The sequence below is a fragment of the Stegastes partitus genome, unplaced genomic scaffold (genome assembly GCF_000690725.1).
Source record: "Stegastes partitus isolate 25-593 unplaced genomic scaffold, Stegastes_partitus-1.0.2 Scaffold1515, whole genome shotgun sequence".
Classification (NCBI taxonomy): Eukaryota; Metazoa; Chordata; class Actinopteri; family Pomacentridae; genus Stegastes; species Stegastes partitus.
In genome coordinates, this window is record NW_007579246.1 from 156,349 (window position 1) to 170,286 (window position 13,938).

The 13,938-nt window shown below is 40.8% G+C and overlaps 1 protein-coding gene across 2 annotated transcripts in view; it reads left to right on the forward strand.

Annotated features, from left to right (window-relative positions):
• The first annotated feature begins 6,890 nt into the window (after window positions 1-6,890).
• Window positions 6,891-13,938, forward strand: part of LOC103371035 (zinc transporter ZIP6) — a 20,102-nt gene continuing 13,054 nt past the window's right edge. The window contains exons 1-4 of one of the 2 annotated variants that reach the window (XM_008300250.1): window positions 6,891-7,524; window positions 9,886-10,101; window positions 11,823-12,341; window positions 13,463-13,632. In XM_008300250.1, coding sequence (XP_008298472.1) covers window positions 7,400-7,524; window positions 9,886-10,101; window positions 11,823-12,341; window positions 13,463-13,632 — 1,030 coding nt within the window. In that variant the 5' untranslated portion in view covers window positions 6,891-7,399. Of the gene's footprint in view, window positions 7,525-9,885; window positions 10,102-11,822; window positions 12,342-12,462; window positions 12,574-13,462; window positions 13,633-13,938 lie in introns of those variants that run through there. The other variant, XM_008300249.1, reaches the window with a different exon arrangement.

A 13,938-nucleotide genomic window follows, 5' to 3' on the forward strand; every position in this document is an offset into this window, starting at 1 on the left:
CTGTTGAGTGCAGCTTTGACCTCCTGCGTCACCCAGGGTTCGTTGTTCGGGTAACAACGAACAGTCTTAGCAGGAGAGACTACATCCACACAGAAGTTCAGGTAGTCAGTCAGGCAGTAAGTCAGCCCCTCAATGTCCTCACCATGGGGGGAAAACAGAACATCCAAAGAGGTGGTTTCCATACAGTCCCTCAGGGCCTCCTCCTGACTTCCATAACGTTTTCTTTGATGAGCAGGAGGAAAAAATGTCATTAATTTTACCTTCTTTTTTCTTTTTAACTGCGCTTATGTTTAATTTAGTGTTTATTTAATGAAATTTCACCTCATTTGCATATTTAAACATAACATAAACAAGACTTATCACACGGAAATTATTTGTCTCAATGTAAATAATCTACTGAGGAGTTTTTATGTGACAGATTAGTTAAAAGTGTTTACAATGCACTTCTTTTAAATGAGTTATTATTGAGCCAGAAATTTCCACTGCATCATCTATAGATATATATCTATCTTCATATTTCATTCACAGCCCAATCTATACAGCAGTTTATTTCTAAAGATTGTGGAAAAATAGATTTTTTTAAAGCATGAATCGATAAACATATCCAGAATCCCCTCTGTGAAAACCTTTGATTCTAATACACCAACAAAACAAACTTTCTTGAAATGTATGTAACTCATTTGCATATTAAATCAGCTGCTGCAGTTTAACGATGACAGATATTAATTAAAAATACTCTGTTCGCTGATGAGGTCGCCACCTAAACACTAAAGACTGAAGATGTGTTTACTGGTTCAGACTCTCATGTCCACATTTAGCAGATAAACTTCATTTATTTACTGATGCAGCTTCAATCCTGCAGCTTTAATTCTAAATTGTGAACCGCACAATGTCACACTTTGATGTTAGAGATCACACAGCTAGATAGAAATGCAGTTCTCGGGGTTATTATCAATTTTTAACAACAAATTTGCCCAAAAAAAGGGCATTTCTATAAGTGCACTATGGATGAGATTTTTGCGATTTGTTTTTATCTATTGCAACCAAGTGCATCATTAAAGACAGCTTAAAGACATTTAAGAGTATGTTTTCTTCAAAAATAGGCCAAAAAATTAGAAACTGTTTTATGTGGTAAATTTTCACACACATTAATAAATGATTTTATTTTATTGTTTTGCAAACAGCAAAACAAAACAATACAAAACAAAAACACACAACCCAAAAATCACTGGGTTTTTTTGGTTTATTTTAAAAGTAGTATTTTGGCTGGAATAAACCTTCTCATGTATCTTATTTTGGTTTTCTCAGAAATATATGGCACAGGAATTTCCCTAATTAATTCTCTTAAACTGGGTGCAACTATAATCTGTGTCACTTTTTGATTCAATTTAATATGTTTAGTTCATTGAACTTGTTTTCTCTTGTTCTCAAATTTCACTATTTTACAGAACTTAGTTTTGGGCTGCTTGTAAAAAACAAGCCAAGTCTGAACAAACTCTGTAAGGCCACATGAAACAACACAGACTGACACAGCACTCCTTTGTACTTTTAAATAACTAATTTAATTGGAAAGCACTGATTTTATATTAAAGATGGATGTATCGACCATGAAGCCACCAACTGTAGCCACAAGTTTGGCATTAAACTGTCACCATCTTGGTGTTTTTTAAACATTAAAAGCAATGGGTGGATCTGACTGAAAACTCGAGGACATGATGATCCCTTATCATCTGTTTTTTTTTTTACCATAAGCTATAAAATAAACACCATGTTGTATTAAAGCAGACTTGAAATTAGGGACTGAGACCTTAAACCCGTGAGGAAAATGTCTACTGAGCTAACAGATCAAGTGAGAAGTTTGATTATTTTCTCACAGATTTCTATACAATCAGACTTCTTAGGAGTCGGCCCCTGCTGGCTGTCAGAGAAAATGCAAGTTTAAAGCTTCTTTTTTCAGATCTGTCCATCTTTTAGATACAATCTGTGGTACAGAATATCAGCTTGTCTAAAATACTGAAAGGATTAGGTAACTTTATTGTCCTTATCTTGGCATGTGTAGATAATTCAGCGTTTCATGCTGTTCAACAACAGAAACACACCCAACCTGGGGCCAAAACCAATATTGTTCTTCTGGGTTGGGTGAGAGCAGCTAGAGCAGGCAGATGAAGAGCTTTACATTGTTTCATACCCAGGAGTTTACTGATATATCATCTGTACAGTGACCAGTTTCTAGAAACCACTGATCTATAATGACACATGCTTTGTCCTGCAAACACGTTCAGCTCATCACTGGCTGATTTACAACGATTTTTTAAAAATGACAAATTCTGTCATTTCTTAAACTGATTTTAATTTTAATTTATTTTATTTTACAATTTACTGTTATTTTGCAGACTTTCCCTGTTTTGTTTAATTACAGAAAATATTCAGTACAATCATACGGGAAAAAAGTGTTAATTTACATGATAACTGCAAAGAAACTGGCCCGAAGCTGTAAATAATGTCCACAATAAAAATCTGTATTTTCACAAATACTGATCTGGTCTTTTACAATGCTTGACTGTAAAATTACACTATTTTTGCTGTATTTAATTTACAAAAAAATATCATTATGTTACAAATACATGGCATCATTTGCAGGAAACATTACGTATATTAAGGACCAAAAATGATAAACTAATTTTTTTTAAACTATTATATGACTTATTTTTTGTTTTGTTTTGTTAAATTAGATATAATATCTAGTGAAATCAGATTTTTCTTGTTTATATTTGAGTGAGACGCTGTGATGTATTTTCCCCTGCAGAATATTGTGGCTCATAAAAAAGGACCAGAGAAGCATGATGGCCTGAAAACTGCAAAATGCAACCAGCTGTAGCAGGACATCCTGGTATTTTCAGCATAATGCATTTAAAATATGATGCACTGGGATATTCAAAATACTTTTCTGCTAAACTGTGCAATAATAAAGTGTGGATATTCAGCAATCACTTCTCCTGTTGAACACAGGACATTAAATCCGCTCAGACTTCCTCCCAAAACAAGGAAGCAGTAACAACAGATCCAACAGTCTGTTTCATTAGTTTTCTTCCCCTACATGTTGGTTAAGTCATAATTCAGGTTGTATTTTCGAGTTTTCTATTTGTAAATGTGTCCTGTGTGCAAATTAAAGTAACAAGGCCTGAAATATTGTACCTCCTTTGAGCTCCACTGTTGTCCAAAAACTATTAAAACACATCAGTTCATTCCCGTGAGCACAAACAAACACTTTGCCCCAAATACTCAGCGGAGCAGCAAATGTGAATCACAAACTACAGTGAGCAGCTGTTGTAGGAAATAACTGGGGTTTTTTGCACATATTTATGTTTTTTTTTTAAATGGGATTTTGTTGTCAGTTATGAAACTACAGAAGAATCCAGTTAAGCTTTTCTTCCTCTGCAGCCTGATTTTCCCACAGAGCTGAAAAAAAAAAAAAACACAACACGTTTAATCTAGTTTGAAGCCTTTTTGGTGCAAAATACGTCACATTAACATAAACCCTGGTAAATATTAGTCGCGGTGTCCCACAGCAAAACAGCTTCACTGCTACTTTAAAAACAAAGTCTGTGTTTGTTCCTGAATTTGCGTCACAAACAAAATAGACACAGAATCATCATTACAAGATGGAGAACAAGCAGAAAAAGATAAAAATGATAACAATGAGAAGGAATTGACAAAAGGGAAACACAGAATGAACACAAATGGATGTAAAATAGCCACAAACAAAGACAGAATGTTGTAAAAACCTAAAATAACCACAAAGAGGTTCAAAACAACCTCAGAAAGACTCAAACCAACAAAAAGAGACACAGAATGAGCACAGTTATACGCAGAAAGCTCACACAAAGGAACCATGACAACATCCAAGAAGATGTAAAATACCCAGAGAGAGAAAATCCAAAAGATGACATAAAGATTTCAAAAAGATCAAGAAGATTANCCAGGCTGGCTGAGTTCCTTTTTGATGTGCTGCTGCCCCAGCACACCATGGCACAAAAAAGGACGGTGGCGGCCACCGACTGGTAGAACTTCCACAGGAGTTTCCTGCAGATGTCGAACAACCGGAGCTTCCTCAGGAAGTACAGCCTGCTCTGTCCCCTCTTGTACAGGTAGTCTGTGTTGCAGGTCCAGTCCAACTTGTTGTCCAGCCACAGCAGCAAGGTACTTGTAGTTTTCTACAAGTTCTAACGCATGTGCCTCAATCAGAACTGGTCGTGGGCATGGTCCAGATTTCCTGAAGTCTATGACCAGTTCCTTTGTCTTTGAGGCGTTGAGCTGCAGGTGGTTTTCTCTACACCAGACAACAAAGTCGTCCACCAGACTCCTGTACTCACCCTCTGTGTTATCCTTGATACACCCCATGATGGCTGTGTCATCTGTGTACTTCTGTATGTGGCACAGCTCTGAGTTGTAACAGAAGTCCGAGGTGTACAGGGTGAAGAGGAGAGGGGCCAGCACTGTCCCCTGAGGGGCCCCTGTGCTGCTGACCACAGTGTCAGATGTGGTGTCCTTCAGTCTGACAAACTGTGGTCTGTCAGTGAGGTAGTCGGAGATCCAGTCCACCAGGCACGAGTCCACTCCCATCCTTTCCAACTTTCCCTGCAGTAACAGGTGCTGGATGGCATTAAAGGCACTTGAAAAGTCCGTCAAAAGAATCCTGACTGTGCCGCTTCGCTTGTCCAGGTGTGAGTGGGCTCAACGGAGGAGGTACAGCACAGCATCCTCCACCCCAACATTTGCCCGGTACGCAAATTGTGGAGGGTCCTGGCCGTGTTCAACCTGGGGCCTGAGGAAGTGGAGGAGGAGCTGCTCCAATGTCTTCATCAGGTGTGAAGTGAGTGCCACCGGTCGGTAGTCATTCAGCTCGCTGGGCCGGGTTTTTCAGCACCAGGACGATGCAGGATGTCTTCCAGAGGGTGGGCACTGTCCCCAGCTGCAGGNCCAACGTAAACACCAGCAAAACTGTAATTTTCTGTGTTGATTTAACTCTTAAAATATAAATTCTGCAAATAGTATGATGATCTTAAAGTCTTTTTTTTTTTACTAATAACTCTGGTGGGTAAATATTAAAAATATGACTCTGTAAATAGGAAAAACAGCCTTGAAAACTCATTATGTGCTTTTGTAACTGTAGAACATGAATTCATTAAAACCCTCAAACAACATAAGTGTCTTTTCTGAGGATTTGGTCCAGGGTTCCTACTTTAGTTTCTGCGATTGCCTTTTTAATAGCAGAGATTAACAACAACCACAAAAAATAAAAAATAAAAAAAAATACACAAATCAACAAAAAAGATGCAATGTTATAATAAACAGTTAGTCTGACAGTCTGGTAAACAGGTGACTGGAAAGTTACTCACTTATTCTGACAGTTAGCGAAGATTAATAGGCTAGCGTTAGCAAGTGTGCTGATCTTAAAGTCAGAGTTTTCAGGTGTCTCTCTTCCAACCTACTAGATCGCCATGGTAAATGATGCTGTGGAGCTAACCTGGTCCAGAGCAGGTTCTGTTCAGAGTTTGGGATTTAAATCAGCTGGAAGGAGCATCTCCCTTTAACCAAATCTTCTCCTGAGGATTTTCCCTGAGTAACACAAATACCCTGCTGAGACAATCTGTTTTATGTGTAAACCTACTTATCTGTATGTTGCAAAAGCCACTGAATGAAGCTGTGCAGTTACAGTGTCGCACACTGTATGCATCGTGTTGCCATGGGAACCTACATGTATTCAGCTGGTGATGCAGAAGTCACATAAATGTGTTTTATGTTTGTCCCTGATTTGCTGCCGACTCTGTTTTACAGTGCAGCTGATGGAACACAGATTAACTGATTAGTCTGTTGGTCGTGTTAGAAATAAGCAGCTCCATTGATCAATAAAACTAATTTATCAACACAGCACCACATACTCCTCAGTGTATAACAACCTGCTGATTGAAGTAGATGCCTACCTTTGGTCCATTTTGGGTGTAAAAAAAAAAAAAAGTCACATGACGTGTTTAATGTGCCTTTTTTATGAACACACTCAGAGTCTGAAGCAGAAAACCTGTTAACAAAGAGAGCTGGTTTTGATGAGAAGAACTACATAAAGAAAGACTGACTGTCAAATCTGCTTCTTGGTACAGATCACTGAATCCTGTTGGTTTTTCATTGTATGTATCCAGAGTAACTGAGCTTGAACTATACTGACTTTGCTTTATGGAACTGAAGTAACCTGAAATTAAATCAGACTAACTGAAAAAGCCTGGATTATCTGGAAAATTCAATTTATGGAACAGACGCTTGGTAAAATGTGGCCTTGGTGGTTTTGTATTTGAACGTTTGTTTTGCATGTCTCTTTTCACTTTGTTGTTTTACTTTTTGTCAACATTATTTTTCAACATTTATTATTATATGGCATCATTCAAACACCACATTATTTCTTTGTAATAAAAAATTGGCTGCTTTTTCATATGTAATTTCTTTGCATTTCCCATCTTCCCCTGTTTGGTGCTTTGTGAGGTATACAGACATATGTCAGATTTCCGGTAGTCTCTGAACGCACCATTACCAGTGATGGGAAGTTCGGCTTTTTTCAAAGAGCCGGCTCTTGTGACACGCCTCCTGAAGACGAGCCGGCTCTTACAGCTCCCAAACGGCTCTTAGTTTATTATCATCTGTAGCCTCAAAGTTTAGCCTAACTTGGCAAATATGAATGCTTTGTGTGTTGATAAACCCTTTTGAATTTACTGTTTTTATGAGAAGCCTTAAAATGGCCTAATGTTGTGTATTTATGTTACAAAAGCAGGCATTCTAACTTTTGTTTAATATTTTAATCAACCTTTTAGCCTTAATTTAACATGAAAATAAATGAACAAAATACTGCAAACAAACCCACAAAACAGAACCAGAACAGAAACAGAACAAAACTCAGTTCAAACACCAATCAGTATGTCCTTAGTGCAGGTTTGCATTCAAAAAAATGAAATGTCTCAGCCTAGCTGGACTGATGCGGGCTCTCCTCTGGGTTATTATCTGCACTGTTTGTGACAGACTCTCTCAGAGGGAACAGATGTTGTCTCTCCTCCATCACCTTCACCAGGTGGGGGAAGACTGAGGCCTTTACCTGCCACCAGCTCAGTGGCTCTTCTGCTCTTTGGATGAGGGGCTCCTCATGATAGCATCACATCTCCATTATAACATCAGCTGTGGCACTAAATCCTCACATGTGATTGGCCACAAGGCCGCCATGCTGCCAATCAAAACAAAGTTCTACCGTGAGCTGAGCTGAGCCACTGAGCGGCGGAAAAGAAGAGAGCCGGCTCTTTCTCGATGGGAGTTGGCTCTTCTGATTCACTGTAAAGCATCCGCTCTTAGGCTTTTGCGCATGACACATCACTCACCATTAGTTCACATCCATCCTCCGTTGTTACCGGACAGAAGAGCACCGAGCGGCCGCCTTAAGAGCTCACTCACCCCCGGAGAGGATCCAGCAGAACACTCCAGTTTACTGTAAGTCACTTCCACACATTTACAGCCGCGTTTTTGTTCGGTTTAAAGCCGGTTAGGGGCGCAGCGTGTCGGCTCCGGTCCGCTCCGCACGGCGGCGGCAGCGGCAGGCTGCAGTTTCCGGGTTTGCCGTCTTTGTGCACACGGCACCGGGCTGGTGCAGAGCGCACAGACCCAACGTGTTTCTGTTTACCTCCAGCGGGCTTCGGTCGCACACGGACACGCGTGGCCGCAGCTTGTAACTCCGGAGATGGATTTGGTGATTTTTTACGGGTTCATTTGAGCGGCGGACTGAGGCCGAGGCTCCGCGGGAACACGAGGCCCGAGTCTGGGCCGCAGCCACCCGGCAGATGCCCTCCGTCAGCATCCTCCGGGAAATTTATACACTTAACCGCGGCTAGCAGGGAGGCTAACCCTGCTATTTGTGTGTTTACAACGCGGAGGTGAGCGGCCGAAGTGGTGTTATAATCGCAAACATCACATTTCATCGAGTGTTAAACATCAGGTTTATTTCACTGGTTCTAATGTTGGCGTTTGCTTAATGAAGCTGGATGCCCAACCGCCTAAACCAGCTAACGTGTATTAGCTGTGAGCCATACTCCGTTCAGAAAACATTTGATTTTAGTTCATCGTCCCCTGGCAGTGAAGCAGTGCTGTGAACTTACGCTAAACACATTTTCGAGAAGCTGCTCTTCAATTCGGCTAAACAGAGAGCAAAACAGGAAACCGTTTTTCCATCTGTGTGGGATGTAACTGTGAGCTTAAGTGTGGATACCCAACAGCCGATACCGGCGAACGTGTATTAGCTGTAAGCCATACTCCGTTCAGAAAACCTCTAATTTTAGTTCGTCGTCTCCGGGCAGTGAGGCAGCGCTGTGAACTTTTGCTAAACACATTTTAGAGAAGCTGCTGTTCAATTCGGCTGAACACAGAGCAAATCAGGAAACCGTTTTTCCATCTGTGTGGGATGCAACTGTGAGCTTAGGATTTATTGAGTAAGTGGTGTTTTTATAGTGATCTATATCCTGTTTACACAACATAACACATGTTGTGTATCCACGTTATTGTGTAATGGTGTTAATTCCTCTATATAAACCGTCAGATGTACAAGTGCTCTAATACATGAATAACACTAAGTACTGTTTAATCAGTTACTTGTATTAGACAGCTGCTGTTTGGCTGTAATGATCTTACTAAATATAATAATAGTATCAAATATCCACAATTGGCTCTATTGACCACAACCTGTTTTAAAATGATACTATTAGTTTTATTCCAATAGTCTATTTTTATTTTAATAGTTAAAAAAGACATTTAACCGTGTGAAGATCTACAGTGGTGTGGCAGTTTACCAAGAATGTAGTGTTTTTGTGTTATTTACAGCTCCAAATAACGATTACTTTCGTTATTGAGTATTTTCCTAATTAGTCAATTAGTTGTTTGGTCTCTAAAATGTCAAAAAAGGGTACAAAAATGTTGATCAGTGTTTTTTGTTTTGTCCAGATTCTTCCACAATGAAAGTATTCATACACACAATATTACCACTGTTGAAAATATCCTGTTGTGAGACTGAAACAAACAAAAGAAATCAACGTAATGAAACAGTCACATGACAGAAAATTGTTTTACTTTGCTGAAGAGATCTGACTTTAACAGTAAATGAAAAAAATATTGTGACCGCTGTGAAGGAGCTCAGGATTTAATCTGAGGAGCAAATGGTTAATTGAGAAAATGCCTGCAGCTACAACACAATATTATTAACTATAAAAAATGCACATCACACATAAGAAAGGCAAAATAAACTATAAATTGATGAAGTGTGACAGGTAAAAAATAATTATTAATTATTGAGTTCAAATTTTTCTACAGTGTGATCTATAATAGGCTTTAATTGACGTCTGTTTTTGACTTTAGTAATTATTTTCTAGCTGTCACACTTTATCAAGTCACCGGTAATTCTCCTTTCCTATGTGTCCTTAATTTTTTGGTTGTTTTTATTATTATATTATTATTTTAGTTAATTGTTGGGTGTATAAGCAAACAGTGAATTATTTCCAGAGTCCAAGTTGATAAATTTTACATTTTTCCTTTGTCAGAAGGAATATTATCATTGAAGAGGTACTTTTTTTGCCTTTTTATTATTATTATTATTAATTGATAACCAAATTTACTGCTGTTTACTGTTATGATTGTTGTTGGTGTCACTCAGCGTTTTGTGTAGTTTCTGGAGAATCTCTACAGTCCAAAACTATGTGAATTTGACATGTGAACATTATAGTTTTGCCAGTTTTAAATGTATTTCTGTATGCCCGTCTGTCCTTGTGATGATTGAGCCGATTTAACTGCTTCTGTCTGTGTTTGAAGACTTCCTGTTTCGCCTGCAGAAACGATGAAGGAGGAAATGAACACCGTCTTCCTGGTCTTCGGGTTTCTCTTTGCCCTGAGCGATGGTTCGGCTGGTTCGGACTGCAGCCCGTCCACAACGGAGGCGAGCGGCGCGGTGCGTTTATTGTCGGCTGTGGTCGACACGCAGAGAGCCGAGTGGAGCCAGAGGCAACACCTGGAGGCTCTGTTCAACAGGTGAGCAGGAACACGGTTTTTTCACACCGAGTTACAGATGTTAATGTTTGTGCAGAATTTGCTGAAGATGAGTTGAAGCTTGTGTTCGGACCAGCAGTAGAAGGATATTTTCATGATGTCTTAGAACAAAGGTTTTACATCACCTCCAGTGACGAATGAGAATTGTGTCATTGAGCGCCTTACTCGTCCTTAAAGGATAATTCTGGTTTATTTCAGCTCTTTTCAGAGAGCCGTGGATCTACGACTATATTCAACCACAGAAAGCCTTGGGAAATAAGTTGGCATATTATCTGTCGATGAACTGAATGTCCCACAGAGCTCTGAGTGACTATCTGAAGTCTTATTAGCCTAAATGAATTATAAACCAAGAAAAAAAACTAGTGTTTGAAGCATATTATATTATTATACCCAGTTATATGATCAGAACAGACTGGGAGCAGAGCAGCTGAACCCATTCATATGATTTCTGAACACATATTAACGGGTGATGCAGCGCAAGAACCACTGAGGAATAAAACACAGACAAGTTAGCTGCTGTTTTTGGATCTGACGTGTTGGTTGTTGAGCTGTGATACTCAAACTCCACTTTTTGTCCATCGGTTTCAACAAAATGTAGAAACACAGATGACTTCTTTCACATGGTGTCAGTTTGTTTAGAGTCGACTCTGAGTAAAAGCTGTGAAAACATGGGGGTGTTCCAAGTGCAAAGTTAGCCTGTTCTACAGAGACCAAACACTGTCATTAGTGGAAAACACGTCTTAAAGGAATTATCCTTTAAAAACTACTATTAAATTTGTTTTTCAAACTTTTGAAAAAATGCTTGAGACTTGAAATCTTTGGTTGATGTTTTTTTAGTTGTCAGCAGCTCCAGCAGGATGCGGTTACTGTACGTAGATCAGTCGTCAGGTTGGATGAAACCCAAACACACTTTTAGATGCCGAAACAGCAACAAGGGCAGTTTATACATCGAGTCTTGTGAAAACTGAGGAAAAACTGATGTTTTTTCTCCTTTAGTTTAGGTCTTTGCTTTAGATTTGCAGTTTGGAGCCTCTGTCTCCCCCCTCTGGCAGTGAGTGTAATTACGCAAAGGCCGAGTTCCTTGCCATCATTCGCTTTCTTTTTCAGATTATTGTCCTTCCTCTGATTCTTTATCTGGAGCATTAGAAGTTTTTCCCCCAGTTTTTCCACCTTCGACTCGACACTTTCTCTCCTGTTCAGCTCTGAGCTCAGCCGTTTCCAGTTGATGCATCTTTGCTGGTGCACCAGCCCCAGAAAGCACATCCATCCATCCATCATCTATACACTGCTTAATCCTCACTAGGGTTGCGGGGGGCCGGAGCCTATCCCAGCTGACGTAGGACGAAGGCAGGGGACACCCTGGACAGGTCACCAGTCTGTCACAGGGCTACACTTAGAGACAGACAACCAAGCACACTCACATTCACACCGACAACATGTTTTTGGCCTGTGGGAGAGAACCTAGAAACTCCACACAGAAAGATCCCCGGTGTCCTCACTGGGACGTGACCTTCTAGCTGCGAGGCAACGGTGCTAACCACCGCCCCACCCCCCCAGAAAGCACAGCTAAATATTAACGACAGAGAGATTCACTTGAGCAGAATTTTGTGAATAATGGTCTTGAATGTCACTGTTGTTCATTTATATAATTTTACATGAACCTAACAAAGTGCTCCACTGTGTTTTTGCATCGAATCTAAAAGATATGGAGAAAACGGCACCATCTCTCTGGCCGGGTTGAAGCGCCTCCTGCAGAGCGTGGGGCTGGATCGCGTCAGAACCGTCACGGTGCAACATCACGAGCAGCCGGGCCACCATGACCACCATCACCATGACCACCATCACCATGACAACCACCTCCATCACCACCACGTGCACGATGACAACAACTCGCATCGCCATAAACGCGGCGATGCGCCACCAGAGAAATTTCCAAAGAACCAGGACGGAACACCGGGGAAGAAAAGCGAGAACCTGGACCGTCACGTCAACCTGCACGATAAGAAAACTTTGATGGCGGCAGATCAGGAGGTCAGGACCACGGCGGCGTACAGAGCTCAGCTGGTGGACAAAGCGCAAGATGGCAACCCAGAGAGTCCTACAGGAGAGGAAACCACCGGAGGAAATGCTGCCCGACTGATCACTGAGAGTCAGACTCAGGCATCAATCAGCCGGGGCCATGACCATGACCATGACCACGACCACGACCACGACCACGACCACGACCACGACCACGACCACGACCACGACCATGACCACGACCATGACCACGACCATGACCACGACCATGACCACGACCACGACCACGACCACGACCACGACCACGACCATGACCACGACCATGACCACGACCATGACCACGACCACGACCACGACCACGACCATGACCATGACCACGACCATGACCACATGAACCAGGATCGTCTCCGCAACCACAGCCTGGACAGGGCAGAGGTATGACACAACACCATAAAACAGCTGTAATTTTTCCAATACAAGATGACTTCGACAAGATTTGAAAACATTTTAATGAAATCACATTCCACGTTCTATACTGAAATCTAGGGTTGACTGATTATTAGCCTTGCCAATTATTGTGGCCAATATTTGGCATTTTTCTTAACATCTTTAAGTTATTGACAGATTAATTAAATGAGCTACTTCAGGTTTGATGCAGCCTCCTCTCTCTGTCCGTCATTGCTCGTTCCTCAGAAGTGTCTCTCAAGCAGAGAAAACTGAACAAGAAACACAAACCAGGAAACTAGCTGCTCCCACAGTGGCTGAGGCAAAGCTTGTGGCTGGTGGCTAAGTTTTGATTTCAGAAGGCAGCTAGAGACTAACCTGAACCTGAGTCTGGAAACAATAATGAATGTTACTTTAAGATCTTAATTGGCAATGAAAGTGACAGAACAGTGAAAGATTAAGAAAATAAAGAACAGTGACGAACTTCAGAAGACAAACTGATCACTTTCAGTCGATCCCACATAAACAGAGGAGAAAATTCTAATTTAATCACTCCTATTTCTAGTTTACATATTCAGTTACAGTCACCCCTAATAATGATGAAGCCTAGTTATGAATGACAGGTTCCTGCCATCACATGCTGTTACAAGATTACATTTAATGTATGTCGGTTCCAGATATCGGTTATTGGCCTTTGTTGAATACCAATAATTGGCATTAGTATCAGTCCTAAAAAAAACCCAGACCAGTCAAACCTTACTAAAATGTTCTAGAAATCCTTGTTAGGGATGTCCTGATCCGAGTCATATGATATTGGTCCCAGTCTGATACTGTTTTCCTGGATAATACACACTTCGGGAAACACTGAGTGAGTTTTTGTGTTTTCCCTCCAGTGTCTGAACGCTTCCAGCATCCTCTCCTCACACGGGATGTCTCAGGAAGTGGGCTTCACCCTCGGAGACTTCAGCTTCCTTTGCCCTGCCCTCCTCAACCAGATCGATGGAGGGGCCTGCGTTATGCATGGAGACGCCTCCGAACAAGAGCAAAGAGGTAGGAACCGTATTGACATTACAGATTCTACCACCACAAGTTTTTCTTTGCTTCCGATGTAATCTGAGTCATTTAACGTTAAGGATGTCCAATATTGGCTTTTTTGCCAATATCCGATATGCCGATATCGTCCAACTCTCAATTTCCGATTCCGATATCAACCGGTACAGATACCGATACGTGTGTGGCCTATTTAATTAATTTTAGGTAACATCTAGGGCTGGTCACAATAGTAATATCTGGGCTCCTGATATTTGGGCCCAATTAACAACAAATATGACTGGATATGATTCATTTACTTATATT